This window comes from Doryrhamphus excisus, linkage group LG5 (assembly GCF_037039965.1).
Source record: "Doryrhamphus excisus strain RoL-2023G ecotype Guam linkage group LG5, RoL_Dexc_Guam_v1.1, whole genome shotgun sequence".
In the NCBI taxonomy this organism is placed as follows: Eukaryota; Metazoa; Chordata; class Actinopteri; order Syngnathiformes; family Syngnathidae; genus Doryrhamphus; species Doryrhamphus excisus.
In genome coordinates this window covers 7,416,323-7,440,046 of record NC_136361.1, presented here as the reverse complement: position 1 = coordinate 7,440,046, position 23,724 = coordinate 7,416,323, and the positions used below count along the sequence as shown (strand labels likewise).

At 41.2% G+C, this 23,724-nt stretch overlaps 1 protein-coding gene across 2 annotated transcripts in view; it reads left to right on the top strand.

Moving 5' to 3' along the window:
- The window catches only part of ubr2 (ubiquitin protein ligase E3 component n-recognin 2), a 34,875-nt gene that overhangs the window by 7,470 nt on the left and 3,681 nt on the right, over positions 1 to 23,724 (top strand). Inside the window, exons 3-42 of one of the 2 annotated variants that reach the window (XM_058060273.2) lie at positions 2,218 to 2,296; positions 2,997 to 3,107; positions 3,656 to 3,786; positions 4,088 to 4,226; positions 4,443 to 4,505; positions 4,584 to 4,704; positions 4,816 to 4,923; positions 5,086 to 5,174; positions 5,298 to 5,396; positions 6,823 to 6,986; positions 8,277 to 8,376; positions 8,448 to 8,576; positions 9,556 to 9,739; positions 10,004 to 10,065; positions 11,184 to 11,294; positions 11,407 to 11,472; positions 11,954 to 12,070; positions 12,162 to 12,225; positions 12,317 to 12,441; positions 13,465 to 13,517; positions 14,473 to 14,575; positions 14,647 to 14,695; positions 15,651 to 15,805; positions 15,994 to 16,096; positions 16,182 to 16,291; positions 16,941 to 17,024; positions 17,102 to 17,283; positions 17,392 to 17,603; positions 17,693 to 17,786; positions 17,932 to 18,093; positions 18,670 to 18,758; positions 18,863 to 18,914; positions 19,006 to 19,154; positions 19,234 to 19,289; positions 19,901 to 19,997; positions 20,304 to 20,371; positions 22,090 to 22,228; positions 22,315 to 22,405; positions 22,785 to 22,912; positions 23,408 to 23,516. In XM_058060273.2, coding sequence (XP_057916256.2) covers positions 2,218 to 2,296; positions 2,997 to 3,107; positions 3,656 to 3,786; positions 4,088 to 4,226; positions 4,443 to 4,505; positions 4,584 to 4,704; positions 4,816 to 4,923; positions 5,086 to 5,174; positions 5,298 to 5,396; positions 6,823 to 6,986; positions 8,277 to 8,376; positions 8,448 to 8,576; positions 9,556 to 9,739; positions 10,004 to 10,065; positions 11,184 to 11,294; positions 11,407 to 11,472; positions 11,954 to 12,070; positions 12,162 to 12,225; positions 12,317 to 12,441; positions 13,465 to 13,517; positions 14,473 to 14,575; positions 14,647 to 14,695; positions 15,651 to 15,805; positions 15,994 to 16,096; positions 16,182 to 16,291; positions 16,941 to 17,024; positions 17,102 to 17,283; positions 17,392 to 17,603; positions 17,693 to 17,786; positions 17,932 to 18,093; positions 18,670 to 18,758; positions 18,863 to 18,914; positions 19,006 to 19,154; positions 19,234 to 19,289; positions 19,901 to 19,997; positions 20,304 to 20,371; positions 22,090 to 22,228; positions 22,315 to 22,405; positions 22,785 to 22,912; positions 23,408 to 23,516 — 4,347 coding nt within the window. Of the gene's footprint in view, positions 1 to 2,217; positions 2,297 to 2,996; positions 3,108 to 3,655; positions 3,787 to 4,087; positions 4,227 to 4,442; positions 4,506 to 4,583; positions 4,705 to 4,815; positions 4,924 to 5,085; positions 5,175 to 5,297; positions 5,397 to 6,822; positions 6,987 to 8,276; positions 8,377 to 8,447; positions 8,577 to 9,555; positions 9,740 to 10,003; positions 10,066 to 11,183; positions 11,295 to 11,406; positions 11,473 to 11,953; positions 12,071 to 12,161; positions 12,226 to 12,316; positions 12,442 to 13,464; positions 13,518 to 14,472; positions 14,576 to 14,646; positions 14,696 to 15,650; positions 15,806 to 15,993; positions 16,097 to 16,181; positions 16,292 to 16,940; positions 17,025 to 17,101; positions 17,284 to 17,391; positions 17,604 to 17,692; positions 17,787 to 17,931; positions 18,094 to 18,669; positions 18,759 to 18,862; positions 18,915 to 19,005; positions 19,155 to 19,233; positions 19,290 to 19,900; positions 19,998 to 20,303; positions 20,372 to 22,089; positions 22,229 to 22,314; positions 22,406 to 22,784; positions 22,913 to 23,407; positions 23,517 to 23,724 lie in introns of those variants that run through there. The other variant, XR_013627386.1, reaches the window with a different exon arrangement.

Sequence of the window (23,724 nt, the reverse complement as noted above, 5' to 3'; positions counted from 1 at the left end):
GCCTGTGTGCGCCTGGTGGCGCTGGTTCCTTCCCTCGCCTCTGGGGGTGGGCCGGGGTTTACTCTGGGTGCTCTAGCTTGGCTACTGTGTGGGATGTGGAGTGTGGGCATGGGGGGCTTTTGGCCATGCCCTTGGTGGGGGCACGGGTGGTTGTACCCCGCTGCCCTTGCGGGGCCTTCTCCCTTAGGTATGTATATGGCTATATTTGTATGTATGTGTGTGTATATATGTATATATTTATTATTATCATATCTAAAATAGCTAAAAGATCCAAGTTATTAAAATTATTATTGTATATAAATAATTATTAAGTAATAAGTATTAATAGTAGTATTATTATCAATATATTATTATTATGAATTACTTTATCTTAATTTATTTTTTTATTCTCTATTTTTATTTTTGTGTATGGAAGGCATGTGTGATATATGGGACCGTGGGGCGCCTGGAGAGTGCGTGTGGGAGGTGGGGTCTCGGTTGTGCAGCTTGGGCTCTGGGTGGGGGAGGTGCGGTGCTGAGGTGAGGTGGGGGGTTCCTTGCTTCTCTCCCTTCGGTTGGGGGGTGGCTGTATTGAAGTGGATGTGGGGGGGGGGGGCGTGGGTGGCGGTTGGGGTCGTGCGCTGGCCTGGCTGAGCCTTGACCAAGGGTTTGGGGGCGGGTCTGGCCGGTGGCTCACGGGTGGCCCCTGCTATTTGCCGGTGTCTGGCTGGCCCCCTCTGTCTCTGGTCTTGTGGCGGTCTTCCAGCCTCCGGAGTGTCCTACTCGGCGGGTCAGTGGACGGATGGGAGATGTGGTGGAGACCGGTTGGCTGTGGATGGGGCTGGGGGGCATTCACTTGTTACGGCTGTTGGGGTGTCGCTTTTCTCGTGGGCTCGGCTGTGTGGTGTGTGTGTGTCTATGTTCCTCCCTGGCACTTTTGGCTCACGTGCCTTGGGCGCTGGTTGTGCTCTGCCTCATGCGTGTCCCGGTTCTCCTGCGGTCTCTGTAGTGTCGCTCCCTAATTTTATGTAATTTTATATATATATATATATATATATATATATATATATATATATATATATATATATATATATATATATATATATATATATATATATATATATATATATATATATATATATATATATATATGGTCTCTTCGGGGGGATGCTTGGGGGCGGGTCTTGGGGAGTCGGCCCTGGCTTTGCTGCCCGCACCCACGGGGCCGGTGGATCTCTGGCGAGGGCTTTACCTGGCTGCGCGGGGCAGGGTTTACTGGGTGGTAGAAGGCAGTCCCTCTCCTTTTGTCATTCTCAGTGACAATTACACATTCACACACACGCATTTACGCATATGAGCACACTTACGCACACATATATGAATATGCACACCAATAGAAGTACACACATGCGCACTCACAGCACATGGGTGCTTCTCTATACAATCTACCATCTTATCCTTGATATCTTTGTTATTGGTATGCTATTATTACAGTAATGATAATGTCAAGCAGTGACATTTAACTGATGCAGTCCTGTTTGTCACTGTTGTTGTTATGGGAATTGTTGTTGCTGCTGTTTTTGTCTCTCTCTCTACTGTCTCCACCCCCCACCCCAGTTTCTCTTCTTCTTGTCTGTGTTTCTTCTTGCTCCGGTCCGGCCACTCCAAATTTGCATAACAAAAACATCAAATAATGGCAAATAAAATTTCATAGTACAGGGAAGTTGTAGCTTACACCTTTCTTGAGCAAATCTGTTTAGCATGTCAGGGCATTTAGATCAACAATACTATCTGCCCCAATGGCTGGATGGGACACACACACAAAAAAGAAAACATTAAAGACAAAAGAGTGTCTCTAGGCTGTGGACTGGCAATGTCATTTAAACACTTATTAAACATTACAGGCCACATTAAGAGCTACTGTTTGCTATCTCTTAGACCAGCCAGCTTCTATCAGTAACACTTAGCTACTAGCATGAGGCATTATTATTACTAAATGAACAATCGAATTAGAGCTAAACACAGACAATTGTGTGCACGTATACGTAGTCACTGTCCACAATGAAGCCGTTTTTACATCGGCATGGCCTGAGGGTGGCCGGCTAAAGGACATGTAACCAAATATTTGAGGGGATGCATGCATATATTTGACTCGGTGCATATAAATTCTAAAAAAAATAAAATAAATTCGTGATTCTACATGAATTTCTGATTGCAACTGTTTTTGTGTGTGTTTAGGGATTGTGCAGCAGACCCCACCTGTGTTTTGTGCATGCAGTGTTTCTTGGGAAGTGTTCATAAAGACCATCGATACAGAGTGAGTATACACACATGCACACACATACAAAAACACTCACACAGTAACAAAAGAGAAAAGTCCATTGTGTAGAAGGAAAGCTGCCTGATGGCTTTTGCAAATTGGATAGGCGTGTCCGTCTAAGCAGCTGCTTGATGTGACTGACACGTGATACAAACCATCATGGTACTACAGGCTGACATTCTCTGTCGCACCTTCTGTTGTGATGATGTCACAGCCTGTAGGTGTGACGGGTATGTTCTACTTTGGGATGCACTGTTATCTTGGACTGAGCACAACGGTGCACCATCCCATTAACCACTCTGTTGGCTGTTGTCTCTTACAACAAAACAGGGAGTGGCGCAGCTGAGGACTAAAGTGGCTGCTTGGCAATTTGATGGTGTTGCTTCCCTGTTTTCTTTAACTTGTCAAGTTACCCGCAGGAGAACACTTGCTAGTTGCTCCAGATGGTGTGCTGTCAATTTCACATCTTGACGGTCTGTCAGTCGGACTCCGTATTGTTAGGCAAAACAAATTCAGCCTTTCCTATGCAGGATTGCCTCAGCTCAGAGGTCAAAATGCAAAGCAAAGTGACACCCAATAGCTGACAGCTGCTTGTCTTCTGCAGGTGACACACCTAACTGTGTGTGTGTGTGTGTGTGTGTGTGTGTGTGTGTGTGTGTGTGTGTGTGTGTGTGTGTGTATGTGTATGCACTTGCAGATGACCACGTCCGGAGGTGGGGGTTTCTGTGACTGCGGTGACACTGAAGCCTGGAAGAAGGGTCCTTACTGCCACAAACATACACCAACCACCAACAAAGACTCAGAAGAGGTGAGAAAGTTGGTGTTTTCTTGTAGTTGAAGCTGTAAAAGTAAAGATGTATCCCAGTGGCCAGAATAAAATGCTGGAGCATACTGTTCCACATGAAACCGACTCAAAAAGAAGGTACCATGCAAATAATAATCTGAACAATTACTGACCTACTGTGAGGCAGACATGCAATTGATGATTATTTTCTGAGTTGATCTATTGTTTAGATGATTTATGTCGTGCTATAACTCAATATTCTGTGTGTCTTAAAAGTTCAACAAAAATGCCCTAAAACTCTGGCAGTACGTAGCTCTCTTCTCTGAAGTTAACGAGCATGGGCATGACAGTTTATTGAGGATTTTGTAGCGATGTAGGCTGAAGTCCCATTAGACAAGTCAGCCAACTACACCAGTTTCTGAAATACTGGGCAAAATTGCCCGATGATGTATTGTAACTGATGATGTAATGCAATTGATGTATTTACTCCTCCCACTGTGTATCATTATGACACATTTTTCTGCCCTCGATCCATATTTTTGCAGTATTTAACAAATGTTTGTTCCACTCAGGACCCTGTAGCCCAGCTACAGGTTGACTTGGTTGCCCGCAGTTGTAGCATTTTTTCCATCATCTTAAAGTATGCTGTGGATATGCTGACTTGGACTCAAGAGGATCAACTACCAGAAGGCCTGGAGCCACCGTATGTACACACAGATCTGAATGTGCATGTTAACTGTGTTATTTACTTAGACCATAATTACTGCTTACCTAACCCGAACTATCAAGACTCCTATTTATGTCAAAGGAGGACACATCTTATACAAACGTGATTCTTTAGCCTGAAATCCATTTCATCTTGTGTTTGGAAAAAACCTGTAATACAGATGTGCGAAAAAAATGAAAATATGTTCGTAAGAAGTGAGTATGTGTTCAGTGTTGTAGTTTATGAATATTACTTTTATCCTCCACCTTTTGTATTTTCTGTTTTTGTCTGTGTCCAGTGCAAGAGGAGACAATTACTACTGCATGCTGTTCAATGATGAAGTCCACACCTATGAACAGGTGATCTACACCCTGCAGAAGGCCGTCAACTGCAGCCAGAAAGAAGCAGTCAGCTTTGCCACCACTGTGGACAGAGATGTCAGTATTCCTTTTGTTTACCTGAGAGCTTGTGACACACACTCATACCCGAGGATTGCTTTAAACCCACTTTTTATTACAACAGTTTTCTCTGTGGAAAACATTCTTTAAAAAGACATCTCTGATTTATGGGGAGTGTATTAGTGGCACTAGTAGTGGTAACATCCACTGGAATTGCACTATTAATGCCAAAATGTATTTTATTTTCATTTACAGGGCAGAAAGTCAGTTCGATATGGAGATTTTCTTTTTTGTGAACAAGCCAAGACTGTAATAGTAGTAAGTTTCAGGATTTTTCATCTACACACTTGACAACCGACCTGTTGTTTAAGTTTTGCAAATTTGCCAACTCCACAGAGGAACACCAGCCGCCAATCAAAGCCTCTAAGAGTTCAGGTGATGCACTCATCTGTTGTCGCTCACCAGTGTTTCGCACTGAAAGCTCTCAGCTGGTTGGGACAAATCATCCAGTATTCAGGTATGTCTTGATTTGACTGATGCATTTTATGTACAGTGGTACCTTGGTTTTTGTTGGATTCCGGTTTTGAGAAAAACATAGCACGATAAAGTATGTATGCGTGTGTTTCAGATGGGTTGAGAAGGATCCTCTGTCAGGTGGGACTGGAGGAAGGTCCAGAAGGAGAAAATTCATCACTTGTTGACCGTTTGATGCTCAATGACTCCAAGATGTGGAAAGGTTTTTATTTTTTATTTTTTTTTCAATTTTATGACAGTTAACTCTTTTTATCAGATTTGTGAACAACTGGGAGTCACCTGCTGGTGTCCCAAGGTTATTTGCTTTACCTTTCCCAGGAACAGTTTTAAGTATAAGTGTTGTTTTTTTTCACCCCCTGTGAAGGCGCAAGGAACATCTACCACCAGCTGCTAATGAATAGCCTCCTAATGGACCTTAAATACAAAAAGGTCTTTGCTATCCAGTTTGCCAAGGTAATATACTATATATTATAGTATGTCAACATGAAATGGATTTCATTGACTTTAGTCGTTGGGAAAATTTATTTTACAGTTTGGTTTGTGATTGCTGTTTCAAAATCAGTTGTCTCTTTTTAGAACTACAGACGCCTCCAAACTGATTTTATGGAGGATGACCATGAGAGGGTGGTGTCAGTGACCTCATTGTCTGTGCAACTTTTCACTGTTCCAACCATGGTGAGTTTTTTTTATGACTCACACTTATTTTGATCATATTCATTTACGTTCCACCTGCTTTAACCTGGTGGCTGGAGCAGGGACAGGAAAACCACGTCTTCTTCCTACCGTTGGTTTTCATATTTTGTGTTTTTGTATTTGATTGCAAACATGTTGAGTGGATATGATGTTTTATAGTTCAGAATTCAAATTATAAATCCTAAATCCTATCCATCGATACATCGGCCGGCCGATATATCCGGCCGATATTTGCGTTCTTTACTTGAATCAGTATCGGCCGACACGCGCGTGGGTTCGCCGATGTATTTTTCGGGCGCATGATTTACAGACAGGCATCCTCCGGGCAGCTTTGTGTTGCCGGAGGACCCTGCAACACACGCAGTCGCGGTACCCCTCCCACACTGCAACAGTGGTGAATCAAACAAGGGTACGTTTTCAACTTTTAATTAGCCTCTAGCAGTTAAACTTAGTTGAAATATTGCCACCTGCTTTGAAATAGGAAACATTAACGCCAAGTGCATGCAATATATGTGCTTGAAAATATAGTTTAGTTTGTGGGTCTGAAAAACAGGAATGCTGCTGAATGCTTCATCTTTACCTACCATTGTAATTAGGGAGCTGTTGATGTAGCTGGAGGCTAATATGTACAGCTGTTACCAACACCGCTTTAATGTCAACGTTGTCAATTCAGTCCCATGGTGTTTGTAGGAGTTTCATTCAGCGAACGCCGGGCTGAAGTTAAATGCGTGTCGTGTTATTATATGCTCTCTCCAAGCACGCACACACACACAGAACGAATTGGAGCAGCCATGTCTGCTTATCAGAGGTATTCAGCGTGCACACACAAACTTTAATGATGAGAGAAATGTTTTATACATATATCGTACTAAATTGTGTCGGTGTGATGTGTTTGTGTGTGTTGAGGCGGGGGGGTCTGCCTCTCACTGCGGGGGAGCAGTCCTCACATCGATGATAGATAAAACTTAAACTACGACAAAAATATTTTGCACATGGTTGAATATTTATTGCTTTTAAAGTTGATAATGCCGTTTAAATGTGTCTTTAAGACAGCTGAATCCTACTGTGTTCAGTGTTTACATTCCAATAAATATTTGTTTAAACTCATCATTGTCATTTTTTCATGTAAATTGAGGCAGCAAAAGCAGTATCAGCCACAAATATCGGCCCAAGCAAAATCGGCCATCGGCAAAGGGTGATGGAAAAAAGTCGGCATTGGCCTGAAAAAATCCATACCTAGCATTCGGGTGTCAACCATCTCATGCACCAGTGATTCCCTTTCCCAGTAAACAAGAAAATAAACTAAAAGGCTAATCTACTTGTCAAACTAGAAAGAAAATCTAAAGCAAAAGTGCAACCGAACAGGGGTAGCAGATGTTGATCATGTAGAGCATGTGGTGTGTTCCAGGCACGGATGCTAATGGTGAAAGAGAACCTGATGACCACTATCATCAGGACATTTGTAGATCACCTCCGTCACAGAGATCTGCAGGGACGCTTTCAGTTTGACCGCTACACTGCCCAGCAGGCCTTCAAATTTGGACGAGTCCAGAGCCTCATTGGAGACCTCAAGTAACTACTTTTGTCATTTACTGTATGCTAACATTGGATGACTCTTTGTCTGCCCCTTATGCTACAATGGAACCCCTTTAAGGCCACACGCTGGAAGAGTGGCTAGCATGTTGTCAGGACATCGGAAAACTTGCGTTCGAATCTCCGCTTGGGCATATCTGTGTGGACTTTTCATGTTCTCCCAGTGCGTGCGTGGGTTTTCTCCACATTTAAAAAACATGCATATAAGGTTAGGTTGATTGGCGTCTTTAAATTATCCATAGGTGTGAATGGTTGTTTGTCTATATGTGACCTGCGATTGGCAGACGACCAGTCCAGGGTGTACCCCGCCTCTTGCCCAAAATCAGCTGGGATAGGCTCCAGCATAACCCTAGTGAGGATAAGCAGCATAGAAGGAGGGATGGATGACTGGAACCTGTTTAAGTCAACCTTGCCTAAATCGACTAAGTCCTGGTTCACCAGGTACTTCTTATTACTAAAAAGTTTAAGCCGTTTTGCTCTAAAGCTGTAAACAGTTTCAATTGCTACATACAATTATTGAAAAATTTTAATTTCTATAGAAAATGTGTCACTTTGTTGACATGTATAGTAGTATTGTCAACGTCATCATTATCGCTTGTATATGTTTGCACAAGAGATTGCAAGATTGCATGGCAGTTGCTCATATAGCACTGTTGAAGTGTGATTAAAATATTGTTTCTATTAGAGACGAGTGTTAGGCAAATAGATTTGCAAACGTGTGGTATCTTTTAGCTTGATCTGCATTTTCAGTATGTTTGAAATTGTACATCCTGCCGTTGATCTTTCTGTTCATAAAATACAGTACAAATTGACATTTCATATGTATATTTCATAGTTGCAAATGGTGATTGTACAAGATTAATTAATTTGAAAACTGTGATTAATCAGATATGTGATATTTTACAGCCCTAATAAAAACAAATTACGAATAGTGACAGAAGCTGTCACTTACCTTCAAAGCATAGGCATGGAATCAAAGGTACTTTTTTTTAATTTGTGGTCGATTTCTCAGCTGTTCTTTCATGCCCAATGTTGCACTAATGGAATAAGATTATGCCAACAAACTGCTGGGGGTTTAAAAATATTTTATGCTCCGCAGTATCACAAGTAATTATGGAGGAATGTCTATTTTTAATAACCACTTTTGTAAATGTGAGTCAGTCTGAGGGATGTCGACTTAAACTGGTGCCACTGCTCAAACATGAGACCAGCACTAACCACCTCCAAAACTGCCTGAGTGACCGCAGCCAAACTGTTTTCTACGTCCAGGTATGTCTTAATCAGTCGACCCTCTGAGTGGAGTGATGAGCTCAGAGAGAAGTTTCTGGATGGTCTGGATGCTTTTCTGGAGCTTCTTAAGTGTATGCAGGTAATAAGGTGTCTCTGTTGCAGACCCAACATGACACTTATTAAGACTGTACTAAGCTCTTTTGTCTTCAGGGCATGGACCCTGTAGTTCGACAAGTGGGGCAGCACATAGAGATGGAGCCCGAGTGGGAGGCTGCATTCACCCTGCAGATGAAACTAACTCACATCATTTCAATGATCCAGGAGTGGTGCTCTACTGATGTGAGACAGCATGAAAACACACATTACATATTAACCATATATTATGTACCTGTACCAGTGACGTGCAATGAGGTTCATTGCTGGTGAGACAGTCGCTACTTTGGAGTTTCTCTAATACTCCAGAAAAATAATACTGGTTAATACTGGTTGCTCATTAAGATGTTAACCAAATTGGTAAAATGTGGAAGGACATCAATACCACCTTCCAGCTCACGCATGCCTGACCCCTACAGGATGCAGAAGTACTGCAAGTGCCTACTGTATGACATTTCTACGTATTTCATTGTCTGATTCACATGAATAATTATGTCGCACTTGTATTACCAACTTATACATGCTGCAGAAAGTCATGGTGTATTGTAAATGTTTCTGGAAGTTTCTGACAAACAGAAACTTAAAGTTGTTTGGTAACACAAGTGAGTACTGTGGATCCCCGCACATTCAGCATTTGCATCACTGCAAATTTGCGGGTCTTGGTTTAAAAAAAAAATATATATATATATATATTCCCCTCAGAAGCCTTTATTTTTTCATGATATCAAACCATAAAATACCACTTTCCTAAGAGAAGGGTCATGCTCTGCTTCAGAATCTCACAGTATCATCTCACATGTTTTCCGCAATTAACCGCAGCTCCCCAGTTCCGACAGCACTCATGCATCCCCAGACCACAATGCTTCTACCACCATGCTTGGCTATACGAAAAACAGTTACCCCGTTGAGGCTCCTCTGAGGCCGCCGGAAGCATTCCGAAAGAAAGATTGACAACTAAATATTTAATTCATAATATATATATATCTGATGCGTATCGTTTCTCATTTAAGTGCTGCTCCTCATTAAGCATGTGATACTTAAATGGTCCAAAAACGGAAGCTGTGACCATGAATGTGTCCCACGTTCAGCCTGTGGTCCCCAAAAGCATTTGGCCAGTGTTGTTCTACTTTAACAGAATTAATGTTAATTTCTTCCATTGTGTCAGGAGCGTGTGCTGATTGAGGCCTACAGGAAGTGTTTGAGCGCTGTCAGTCAGTGTCACAGTGGCCTCCCAGATGGTGAACAGCCAATCAGCTTGAATCTGGCTGGTCACTGTGTGGAGACTTTCCGGTACCAAGTGTCTCAGGACAAAGTGTCCATCCACCTCCCTGTCTGCAGACTGCTTGCAGGTGAACACACACACAAGACACATAGGTTACTTCCAAAGGAATGAATGCAAAAAGCACTACTTCATAGCGATTCTTTTGGAAGTCGCCTTATTCATGAGTGAATATTATTTTTCTGCATGCACTTTTAATAGAAATGTATATGTCTGTATGACATTAACACCAATCCGTATGGAGTCAGAGTTTAATGGGATAGAGCATGTTGATCCATGCAAACAACGTGCCTTGGTTTGGACACATGTCAATCTGATGTTTTGTCCTCCCTAGGTCTCCATGTTCTCCTCAGCAGGACAGAAGTTGCTTCTCGGCTCCCTGAACAGCTTCCATTGGTGGGTAGGAGTGCACGATTCACTTTCTAGAAATGGAAAAAAAGGATTTCAAGTAGTCCATTAAGTTACAAACATGATACACTCGCTCACTTGACAGTACTTCCATGCAGGCAATAGATATGTGAAAGAAAAGTCAGTCAGCCATGCTATTGCTGTTGAATGATAACAGTCGAGCCTCACTGTTGGCATTCGCTGTCAATGGGTATAATCAGGGCAGGGCATCAGGCATAGGACACCAAAAAGTAGCTAGATTTCTTGCTATCTTGAGATCTGAATACAGTACTCGCTATGTTGGCAACACAGATCCCTCTTCATCTTCGTCTTCATTTTTCCATTAAAAATGAATGGGCAGTGCAGCAATGCCTTATGGGAATTTAAGAGCAGTGCTACAATGCATTATGGCAATTAGTAATACAATTACAGAGCCTATGACTATGAACATTCTGCTGAAGCAATTGCAGGTGTATAGCTCAGTTAGTAGAGCACCTGGTTCTTATGTACTAGGCTACTTTATGTGGAAGTACAAATAAAAATAGATTACAGAAGACACTGTCCTCTCATCATTGCCCCCATCAACTAATTTGGGGTCATGGTTGAACTGTAAAGTCAGATTTCTAAATAACATTGATTTCACATTGTACTTTAAAGGCACCATTTCGTTTACAATAAAAGAATGTTTTTGGTGCCATTCCATATCGTACCCTACCTTTTCCACAAAGCCTATTGGAGTGGACTCTATCATAGCTAGTGCAAACATGCAATACAAAAAGTGGATGGAGTCCTCAGGTGTTTGTTAAACCGAAGGGAAGTGGGATAACTGCACAGCACACAAACTACTGTCATGGTGTCAGACAATAGTAGAGAACACAGAAATAAATACACAGTCTATTTCAATACACACAGAGTACAGTATTTAGAAGCACGAAGCACACTAGAATTATTTGGCGTACATTCCACTCCGTAAAACTACATCATTTTGGATTATGACAAATTTGCTAATGTTTGCTCAAACTCCAATTGCATTGAAACACCACACAATCGATGCTTTTTAAAATGTATTGATAACCTTGATGATCATCTTCCAGTCTTAATCCGTGTCGATGTGTGTCTGCCTTCAGGGGGAACTCAGCCCACCCCTCCTGATTGAACTCCCCTTGCGATGCCTGGTCCTCTGTGCCCAGGTGCTTGCTGGGATGTGGAGAAGGAATGGTTTCTCCTTAATAAACCAAGTGAGCTGATATTCAGTTTTCAACACAATCAGAGGGAAATCTGTAGTGAGTCCATCATTGTCCGGTGTCTTTCAGTAAAACTGGAATGCCTACGCCTGTTTGTATGTTTTAGATTTATTATTACCACAATGTCAAGTGCAGAGTGGAGATGTTCGACAAAGACGTCATCATGTTGCAGGTACAAATCACATCATGATTGGCTCCTGTCAAATAAAGAGCTACCTGGTCCTCAGATATTTGTATGTGCCACAATGTGCCTTTCTATAACGTGGACATGTACGGTTTATATATGTACAAATATTTTCTCTATAAATTTAGTGGGTGCGTATTATTCACCGGAAATTACGGTACATCTTTTGAGCACCACCACCATGTTACCAATAGAGGTTTTGTGGAAAAAAATGCATAAAAATTGCCAGAAACTTTAATTGAAAATATAAAATATATAATATAATATTCTAATAGAATAAAATAGAAAATAAAATAGCTAGCTTTCAAAGCTGCTGTTTTGTATTTTGATCATAGAAATCTAGTTTATGACCTTAATTTTAGATTAATTTAATCTTGCTTTGATCTTTTTTGTATCATATTGACTCTACTGATACACAAAATTCTGTTGTTTGGCTTTCTTGTGTCTTTGTTGCTGTTTGTTACCATAGGCTGGAGCATCCATGATGGATCCAAACCACTTCCTGATGATTGTGCTAAGTCGTTTTGAACTTTTCCACATTTTCAGTTCTGCAGACTGCAGAAAAAGATACAGAGAGACCAATAAGGTTGGTTGAGACTCTTAACAATTTAATACTGCTTATATTAATAGCATTATGTCTGCTGATTTACCTTTCCGCCTCTTGACGTTTTGTTTAGGATCTGGTCCAGCAGAACAATACCCTTATTGAGGAGATGCTACACTTAATCATCATCTTGATTGGTGCATTTTTGTTTTTTCTGTTAACCACTTAACCTTTTGGAGCTACACATGCTAACATGTGGCATTCCTTGTTTGCATTTATGTTGGTCAGGTGAACGTTACGTAGCCGGCGTTGGCCAAGTGGAGCCATTTGACGAGGTCAGAAGAGAAATCATCCACCAGTTGTCAATCAGACCGATGGCTCATAGTGAGCTGGTGAAAGCTCTACCGGAGAATGTAAGACTCTCTTTCACCTTTTTAATGACTGATGTTTGTCATACCACTTTTTGCTATCACCGACACATGCAGCACGGTGGAGTCACAGAATGACTGGAATCTGTCAAGAATCACTTCTTGACAGATATAAATCCACTGCAATCCATTTTATTATTATTTGTAAAGCACTTTTAAAAACAACCACAGTGGACCAAAGTGCTGTACAGAATAATATAAAACATGAAAGCGCAGCTGGTATATTGAAAACATTTTAAAATAAGATGAGAAAAAAAAAAAAATGGCCAGCATAAACGACCATAAGAACAAAGAAGAACAAGAATAAAATACACCAACAAAGTCAGATAATCTCAAAGTCCAAAGAAAATAAGTGAGTTTTCAGCAAGAATTTAAGAACAGACAGGGAAGAGGAGGCCTGTTTAATTTGCAATGACAAATCATTCCACTTACATTCTGCTTACATGTTCTGTTTGGGACTGTTAGAAACAGCTGATCAGCTGACATGAGTGAGCAGGGCTGCCTATAGGGAGCTGTAGTAGCAGCAGCTCAGAGAGGTGGGGCGGGGCCTAGGCTGTTGAGGGATTAAAAAAATATATATAATGTAGGGGCAGCCAGTGGAGTGAAGCCTGAAAATGGGTATAGCAGTACATGTAATCATAATATCAGAACCCCCAACATATTTGTAGGGGAAACTTCGTAGACTGAAGAAATTGCAGAAAAATTGAGTGCATGTTTTGGCTGCAACCAATATAAATAATATTGGTTCAATCTCAACTCGACTGCAGTCTAACATAAAATACAACAACTCTCACGTTGTGATGAGAAAAAAATCTAGCACCCAACAGTACAGGACGCTGGCATCAAAAGCGACATTCAGAATATACAGAGGAGATTTAGTCAAATCCTCATCGGTTTTCCAAACTATACCTAGCTAAACAACACTGCTTGAATCTATATTCACATTTTTCTTCAACCTACATACTTTATGAGAGTCCGACTGTTTTATTTCTGACTGTTTCCTCTTAGGGGAACAAGGAGACTGGTCTAGAGCGTGTCATCGACAGTGTTGCTTCGTTCAAGTGAGTGAAGATTAAATGTATTGCAGTGATGGTCCATTGGCTTGAAACTATCAGTGAGGAACTGTGGCAATTTTTGTAATTAGAGCATAGATTCACGATCTTCCTAATATATTTTTTTAAATTAATAGAGCCCTTTAGCTGTGAAATAATTTCTTATAGTCACCTTTACTTGTAATATTCAATATAGCAGACAATAGGAGTAAGTAAGCCATTTAAGACATACATAACACTTGTGCTTGTGTGTTCATATAAATGTATTCCTAAGGGGACATGAAATAGGCGGACAGAAAGTGATGTTGAGGAGTGGGGAGTGAGAGTTGAGTTTCAGCTTTGTGTGGGTAATGGCCGCAAAAGTAGCCCATGTTATTATTAGGGATTTTTATTGTGGCTTATTGTGCCTGTTGATGATTCAAACCAGGAACAAAAGCCTGTTACATCTCACTGAACATTACAGTAACACTACTGATACTAGTGTAGATTACATTAACTCAACATTAAACATTACATTACATTAACTCAACATCTGAATGCGTCTTTTGAATGCCATATTTGTGCATTTTAGTTTATTTAACCATTTTAATGCTTAAAATGCTTGATTTAGAAATATATAAAATGTGTTTAAATATGCGCATTTTTCTAGCTATTAGGCCGTATCCAACCGTTAAACAGCATGATTTATAATGTATTTTTGAAAAACCGTGATAGAGTGAAGCCACAAAATTCGAACCGTGAGGCGAGGGTTGATTTCATATGCATTGAGCTGGTACCCATGGGGAAACAGGGAAGAGAGGTTGCCCACAGAGCTTCTGATGTTATGACCTCCAGGCTGAAAGGATAAGAATGTGGTGTGTGATGGAATGTGATGGCTGCAGGATGCTTGTTGACTGTCTGAAGTCCCTGAAGGGGTAACTGGCATCAATGATGATGAGTAATTTAAGTCTACCTCAATTTACAGGAAGCCAGGTGTGACAGGTCGTGGACTTTACGAGCTGCGACCTGAGTGGAACAAGCACTTCAACCTCTACTTTTATCACTACAGCAGAGCCGACCAATCTAAGGTACTCAAATAAACACCACCATCACACACGCACACACACTTTGTTTTGACGACGCTGTGATGTATGTACAGGCAGAGGAGGCTCAGAGAAAGCTGAGGAGACAGAGTGGAGATGACACAGGTGAATACACCAGTGACAAGATATGTGTCACAGAGGACAACATCAGTTGTATGTGATGGGGAAGAACGGAATGTAGGGGAATAACTGTACACTACTATTTCGGCTCGGTACATACCTCGGTTTTAGTCACAGTTTGGTTTCATTTTTAATAATGCAAAATGACACAAAATATAAAATGTACAGAAAAATGTCAAACAATATAAAAGAAAATATAAAATACAGTGTTGTTTTCTTGTAAATGAACAAAATGTGTGTCTGTCCGTGGACGCACAGCGGCATAGAGTGTCCGACATTCATGCACCTTTCTCAGTCAGGGCGGGCGGCTCCTCCCGGCCATCGCTGTGGTTCTACCCACCTCCATGGACACGCGTAGACATAGGGTGTCCGACATTAAATGCACCTTGCTTCTTTCGCTGTACACAGTGGTACTCCTGGGCACGATAGCCATAGGTGCTATAGGAAGCCACTGCGGCCATCTTGCAATCAAAGTGAGTGGTCTGCACCGGCCTTGTACGATGCTCACATACATACGTCCCGGGTGAGTGACACATACGACAGCTTTAGCCTGTGGTAACCCTTAGTCGGGATGTACTGTTTGGGGGGGGGGGTGTAAATTAAAAGTTTATACAATCTTCCTTTAATATTATTGGGAGACTTCTGCTCATTAAAGACTGCTGCACTGTATTTAGACACCTGGTACAGGAGTTGTATTGTACCACGTCTGGATCGAAAAATCTGATTACAAACGTACTGTTACACACCTAATAGAAAACAACTCAAATCAGGAGTAATGTAAAAAAATATGCTGACACATTGATTTACTACTTCAACAGTATGAAACCTTTCAAGGACATTAAACATGTTGTCCAATTGACACTTGTCTGCAGATTATTTTTCCTGTATACAACTTTCTTTTTTTTTTTATCTAAAGATGGTGTTTGTGTTTGTTCCTCAGCCCTTCCTCCACCAGCACCCCCTCCTCTTTGTCCCTTGTTTGCTAGTCTAGTGAACTTGCTGCAGTGTGATGTGCTTTTGGGTGTGGAGGGTGCAGTGCTGCAGTGGGCAATGGAACCTAAGGGGGGAGGCTGGACAGAGTCCATGCTGCAGAGGGTGAGACACATTTTAGCTCTACCAGTCCCGACACCCGACACATGTAGAAACAACAAGTTACAAATACAAGTGAACACTTCTTAGACTTTAAATTCTGTGTAGTTTATCAACTAAATAATATTTTCTCAATACAGCAAAATACAACCATGAAACCAAAGGTAGTCAATTTTGTTGTGGACTTTATGTAGGTGCTCCATCTGGTAGGCATGGCTCTGCTGGAGGAGCAGCAACAGCTGGAAAACAACAATGGCGAAGATGACATCACTTTCAACTACACTTCTAAAATCACACGTCAGTATCACACCCCGTGACTCCAATATTATGATATTTGCCTATTATTTTATAGCAATACAACAACGTGCATACTTATTTTTAGGTCCAGGTGAAGCTCCAAGTACTTCAGGAAGTGTCCTGGCTTTGCTTGAGAGTCTTCAGAATGCTCCTCATCTGGAGGTCCACAAAGACATGATCACTTGGATTCTCAAGGTACAGTTTGCTGACTGGGGGTGTACTCAAACATTCGTACCAAGATCGACTTGGCTGCGGCTTCCCCCACTGGCCTGCTCTCACACTGAGCATTTGTGCCGTGTGGCCCCTTTGTTTGGCCCCACTTCTATTCTTTGCTTCATATTGGGATTCTGAAACCCTGTCATCTTGTGTGTGTCATGAAGTGCAGTGATACCTTAAAGTTTGATATCCCTAAAAGTTTACAATCAAACACAACAATGCAGCTCATTTTAGTGTGGTATACGAATGTATTGAATAAATAAATCAGCTTTGTAGCGTAGATGTCAAAGTCACGCTCTTCAAATTGTCATTTTCCCTGCTACTGTGAGTGGCAAATAAACAGTGAGATTGCCATAAAAGCCAAGAGAGTCTTCCACTTAATTCATATAACATTGAATGATAAAATACAAGTTTAAAAACATTGCTTCAACACTTTTATGGTGTCATACAGTTGCTCCAATTTTGCATGAAAAATGCTTAATTAATTCTAAATAGTTACATGTTACATAGCAATTTGTATATGTTATTTGTAACACCGCTTTTGAATTAAAATTTAAGTGTCTTTTTCTGCCAAAGCTGTTGCCTCCTCTGTGGGTTATTGTGTGTTTTAAATGTTGATTGTTTGCAGATGGTGGCAAACATCAAAACAATTAGAGAACGTACATCCTCCACCTCCGCGGTTACCATCAGCCATGGACATGGGCTGGAGGAGGTGAAACTCAATAACACCTGCCTTACTTTCATGCTTTTACCTCTTAATTATTGGCTGCATTTGTTTTCCTCCTGCAGGTGATACGGGACAAAGACAAAGCAGAGAGGAAGAGGAAGGCAGAGATGGCTCGACTGCGAAGGGAAAAGATAATGGCTCAGATGTCTGAAATGCAGAAGCATTTCATCAACGAGAACAAAGAACTTTTCCAGCAAACTCTGGCGGAGCTCGAGGCATCCACATCCGCAGATGCTGAGCACAGGTCTGTCGTTATGTTTAGGGGGCCTTAAGATATAGCTCACACTTTGACTGTGTAGGCAGTTGTCAAAGTAACATTTGGCCAAATTTGATGCTATTTTGCCATTCCCAGTGTGTCCAGTTCGGAAGCGTCCTGTACATCTCAGGTCTGCGTCGGTCCCGCAAGGGTTGGGAGAGGAGCTGAACGGCGTCAGCTGGTCACCTGTATACTGTGCCAGGAGGAACAGGAGGTCAAATGTAGTGGCAAGGCCATGGTGTTGGCAGCATTTGTCCAAAAATCAACCGTCTTGTCCAAAAAACGCTGCTGCTCTTTGCCCAATGCAGGTGCGCTTGATTCCCCCTTTCACTGAGACAGGCAACAGAGTATCATTTTTTTAGGGTTGCTCATTGGAATGTATGATATCGTGTTTCAGAGCAACATGACCCTCTGTTCATGCATCCGGACCTGTCAATGGGTATTCATACAGCCAGCTGTGGACACATCATGCATGCCACCTGCTGGCAGAGGTGAGTCACATGATTAGAACTATTCTCTACACTGTTTGGCATTCCTGTCCACCACATGTCGCTTCTGGAGTGTGTTCTGCATCGTGAATAGGGGCAGAACAATGCAGTCATTTTATGAACACCTACACTGAATCCTTGTATTCAGGTACTTTGAAGCGGTGCAGCTCAAGGAGCAGAGGCGGCAGCAGCGTTTGCGAGGTCACACCAGCTACGATGTGGAGAATGGAGAGTTCCTGTGTCCACTGTGCGAGTGTCTTAGCAACACAGTCATCCCCCTGCTGCCACACGCACAAACACCTGACCATAGGTACAACTACACACATCATTTGCATATTCTTTTTGTCGTCCGGTTAACTATGTACTGTCGGTAGGTGGCCCTCACTTTACGGTGTTTCGTGTAACGGCATTTTGTGGTTACGAATCCACTCCCATAAATTACCACAACCCAGCACAGCACCAAGGTTATGTTTTTGTGTCTGTGTGTTCAAAATAACTTTCAAAGTTCTGAATGGATTTGGATGTAATTTACAGGAATCGTCAGAAATAGGATATGGAAGAACTGATAAAAATTCCTGGATCCAGGAATGTTTTTAGAATTCTTTAACATTATGAGATTATGAGATAATTTTTGGCATTTGTAAATAACAAATTTAAAACAAAGTATAAGAGAAAGAGTAGAAGTGAAAAATAATTAAAGAGAAAAATGATTATGCATATTTCTTCCAGAATTGTGACAATCAAGATGATTTGTCATTGCTGAATACACACTCTGGGGAACAGTAGTGACCTGTTGAGCAGGACATTAAATAATCATCAAAAATGACACAACAATCTGATCATTTGTTAATATCATTTTTGAATAGTAATCCACTATCTCTTTCAGTGTTGATCACCCGAGTCTGGATGTGTGGCTGAAGACAACCAATCAGCAGGTTGCAGCACTGCTCCACTTCCATAAAAAAGGGTCCAGTGGTCAGTGAAACCATCAGTCATTTAGATTAATGTAAAGACTGCTCAATTCTGTTTGTGTTGTGAGTGTTATGTTATTTCTCATGTCTGTGTTTACATGAGTATAGAAGGTGGGGATCCTCCTATTCCAGAAGGATTCAGACTTGATTTCACTCCACTGTGAGTCAGCATCCATTTTGTCGAAATATTAATAATCCAGTCACCCTTTGGGGAAAAACTCATCACTGATGACACTCATTATCTCGCTTAGAAACCCATTTTCCAGCAGTATCATTGAGATGATAACAACGTTCAGCATGTCAACCTACAAGGTGGGACTGAAGGTGAATCCCAATGAACAAGACCATAGAGTCCCTGTGCTGAGTTGGGCCACTTGTGCCTACACCATCCAAGCAATAGGTATACACACACATCCCCCTAGACCAGAGGTCAGTGACACATTCTTTTATAAATTTCTACTTGACATGTCCACTTACAGAACGCCTATTAATGGATGAAGAGAAGCCTTTATTCGGAGGTTTACCCTGCAGACAGGTAACATAATGACTTTAAAATGATTTTACTTATATGGAGTCCTGCATAGGTCTATTTTTTAATAGCTGGCTCTGACTTGGCACTTCGATACTTACTTATACCAAGCAGCTTGCATTTATTTTTTTACCATTTGTACCGGAAACAACCATAAAACTCACCCCAGTCATCCTGACGGGGCACTTAGGCACTCTTTTTCCAGGTGGTTTATTTGTCAACCGTAACCTGTAACACCTAAGAGTTCAAACACATAATTAAAAAGGAAAAACATTTAATTTACAGGCACCTTTCTTGACACTTACACTTTCCAAGATCCAAACAAAAACATCGGTGGATGAAATCAACCTACTGTATTATGAAGCAATGTGTAGTTTGTGAAACTGATGATCTTAAACTGTTGAATTTTCAATGTAGATTGGAAGAGACCTGAAATCAATTTGTCATCGCCATATATCGCATGCACTGTTAACCAGTGTCTGGTGGTTATCTACTGCACTGTTTTTGTTATTTCTTAGAGACCCCATGTCTGGTATAAGGACATTGTATAAGTCCGAGCCCCATTATTTGTCAATCTTATAAATCATGTCTGTCCTTGCTGTGATTGTGTGTTGCAGGACGACTGCTTGAGCTCCATCACCAGGTTCAGTTCAGCTTGTTGGAGATCAGCTTCACCACAAACGGTCCACACACACTTCATCAGATTGTTTGCAGGTGCATACTTCTGGCTGTTTTTTGTCAAAAACACAACACCAACCAGTGTTTCCATCTCAGTTTTCAGCTTTGGGAGTGGAGGGGCACAATGTAGGTTGTTCATGAAATAACCTGATGATTAGACATGTTTTCTAGGTATTTGAAATATACTTTTAATTACTTTTGTTGTAATGCGCTATATAGAAAATAAAATTGACTACTACTACTAGTACTACTACTTGGGTTTGGCAGTGGATACACAAGCGCTTAAATTTGATTAGCAACAGAGTAATCTTTTGTATTTGTCTGTTTCTATCTCTTGTGTAGCTCTGGTTCAATGTCCTCAAATAGAAACCACTCCAAGCATCCTGGATATTGACATGTTCCACGTTCTGGTGAGTTAGAGCCACTTTACATACACCACAAATCCACTTTATATTCCATTCGTATTTTAATTAATTTTAATTTAAGATACACTTCTGAGCGAAATTGTCCAAAGTGGACCCAATTAGAGATTTTCCTTCTCCGTTGTCATGTGATTTGTTCCAAGGTGTCCCAAGGTGTTCCAAGGTCTTGGGTGTGAATGAGTAGCAGGTGTGTTTAAGGGGAACTTCACTTTTTGGGGAATTTTGTCCATCACTCACAATCCTTATATGAAACATGAACACATACTTTGTATGAAAAGGTTTGGGAACCCCTGGTAATTTCCAAGAGTTTCCTTTTATAAATCACTGGTTGTTGGGTTTAGCAATTTCAGTTAAATATATTATATAGCAGATGAACACAGTGATACATGAGAAGTGAAATGAGTATTTGCAGAAAGTATGCAATAATTATTTAAACAAAAGTAGGCAGGTGCATAAATTTGGTAGATCCTCCTTTTGCAGAACTAAGTAATTCCTGTAGCTTCCAATGAAGGTCTAGATTCTGTCAAAGGTATTTTTGACAATTCTTTCCAAAACATCTCCAGTTGAGTCAGGGTTGATGGTTTCCGAGCATGGACAGCCTACTTTAAATCACACCACAGATTTTCTATAATATTTCCTCACTATGTTCCTCAGGATGGAACCTGACAGCTGAATTCTCTGAGGTAGCTTTTTGTATCCTTACCCTAGACCATGATGTTGAACAATATTTGCTTTCCGGTCATTTGACAGTTGTTTTTTCTAACACCAAGCTGTGTGACGTCAGTACGACCTGGACCTTCCTTATATGGGCATGCCAAGATATGCTGTAGACCTACCCTCCCCCCATCTCTGCTACGCACTGTTTACGGTGGTAGGAATGGCTCCCAGGAAATCTGGGTCTAACGAGCATCAGGCAGAAGTGATTGGAATTGTTTGATTCCTGGCCAGCAAGAGAAATATATTTTCATTTGTCAGCAGCATTTCGCCTGGGACTCTTCTATGAACATGGGCCAATATAAAGCTCGACTATTCGCCAAACCTTTGCTGAAGCCCGACTTCTTTCCAACATCAAGTGGTCGTGTCGCAGAGACAGAAGAGCAAAAAGCTACCACTGAACGTTAGACACCTGCATGTCCCTGGTGATTGTCATTGAATGTAGATACTGTACATGGCCTGTCCAGTCCTTTGTTGAGATGATAAAATGTTATTGAATGTAATCCTTCCAACGTCTTTGCGGGTTTCCTTGTTGTCATGGAAATGTGATGACTTGGTCAAACAAGTCTCGAGACCTAAAATCTATCCAGGATGCCATGCCTCTATGGGGCTCTAGTTCTAGTGAACTCCATGCCCAAGAGAGTTAAGGCAAATAATGACACTTTGGGGTGTAATTTGTATATTTTCAATTTGTGTGTGTACTTACTGTTGTTGCCAGCAGTATGTTGCGTTATTTTGAGGGGAGTAGAAAGATGAACGATACACTATTATACAAACTGTACACTGACTATTTTATATGTATCAAAGTGTTATTTCTTCAGTGTTGTCCTATTAAAAAATATCAGAGAAAATTATATACTGGAAATTAAATATATGCAGAAAGCTGTCCGCCATTTGTTGGTTCCAAAAAGAGGACATGCTCTGAGGAAAAGGGAGTCACTATCCCATTTTTTCTATCACAATTAACTCATGAGTCTTTTTACTTTTTTCAGGTTTACTCTGTGTTGTCCTACACCTCTGTACACAGTCTGGACCAATCGGGACGAAATGTGATTGACTCAGCTCACGTCCACCTCCTTCACCTCATCACTGTGGCTCACATGGTTCAGGTCCTGCTCACCTCGACCACAGGTACCTCACTCAAATCACTATTATCTGTATCTGTGTTTGGAAACCTACCTGCCAGGTAACCTTCTTAACCTTCTTGTCCTTGGTAGAAGAGGTATGTATGGAACAGGACAGTGGGGGATCCGAGGAGGAGGACCTTGCCTGCCAGCTCTACAACACACTGAGGAAACACCTCAACGGGTCAGTCCACATAATCCCTGATGTTCAGGCAAACATGAATACACACCTGATTAAAATTTAAGAGCAGTTGAAAAATTGCAATTTGCACTGTTGGATCTTAGGTGTATTGCAAACATCTATACAATATATAAGCTGTTCATCAGCTGATCAAAAATTCCAGACTATACATATATATATATAAAAAACAGAATTTGAATTGCTTACTTAAATATTTTTGCCTCACTCCCATTTCTTCTTTTTGCAATTTGAAACTCTATGAAGAACCTCTTTAGAGCCAACAGTGTAAAATGTACATTTGTGCAATTTTTAAACTAGTCTTAAAATTTCAATCAGCAGTGTATGTCTCCAACTCTAATCATTACTCTGTGTGTGTTTTTAGCGTTTTACCTGAAGTAGCGTCCTGGCAACTGTGGCGTTGTGTTAAAGCTGGCGTCTTGCCGTTCCTCCGAGCCGCTGCTCTGTTCTTTCATTACCTGAACTCTACAGCGCCACCAGCAGACCTACAGGGTAATACATTAGTAACATCATACAGTCGGCTACTTATGTCGATCAACTCATTACGTCCAGGTGTTCTTATTAGCTCAATGGCATGAAATGTATGTTGACTTTTGGGGTGTGATGAAATATCGATACATTGAACTATTACACTTGCACTGGATTGATACAGGCTGCACGGCTGCACGAACATTCCGGTAACGTTACTGACACCTGCTTTACTGACCAGTCTACATCTTTGAATGTGTTATTTTAGTTCATTTAGCTATTTTTATGCTTGGGGAATGGTGAATTCGGGGAAGACAATATGTAAAATGTGCTTAAAATGTCACATTTGACCCAATGGTCCTGGCCCAGGCTAGATGACAAGAGGGTTCATTCTGTATCTGTGTGCGCATTCTATAAGTGGAATGAACGAAGACAGTGGGCTCTCTCTCATATCACTACTGTAGCTGCAGTCCACTCTACCATGCAGTTGATTTGAATTGATACATTGTAATTGTGCAGGAACAGGACCTGGTCAGTGGGAGGCCCTGTGTAGCTACCTCAGTCTGCCCTCCAACCTGCTGCAGCTCTACCACAGCCAACAACCCTTGCTGGAGCCGCTTATACACAGGTAACAGTGTACGGTATATCTGTATGTTCCTCTGAAACAGGGCACAATAAACATATTCCATTGAGACCATACAGAAAATATGAATGCTTGATTCGCTACCAAAGATGTATTAACGCGTTTTTATTCAACCCGACCGCTCGATCCCAAGAAATGTACTCCTTCGTCCCGACAGTCAACACTTGCTAAGGCGTTTGGTCGGCAAATATAA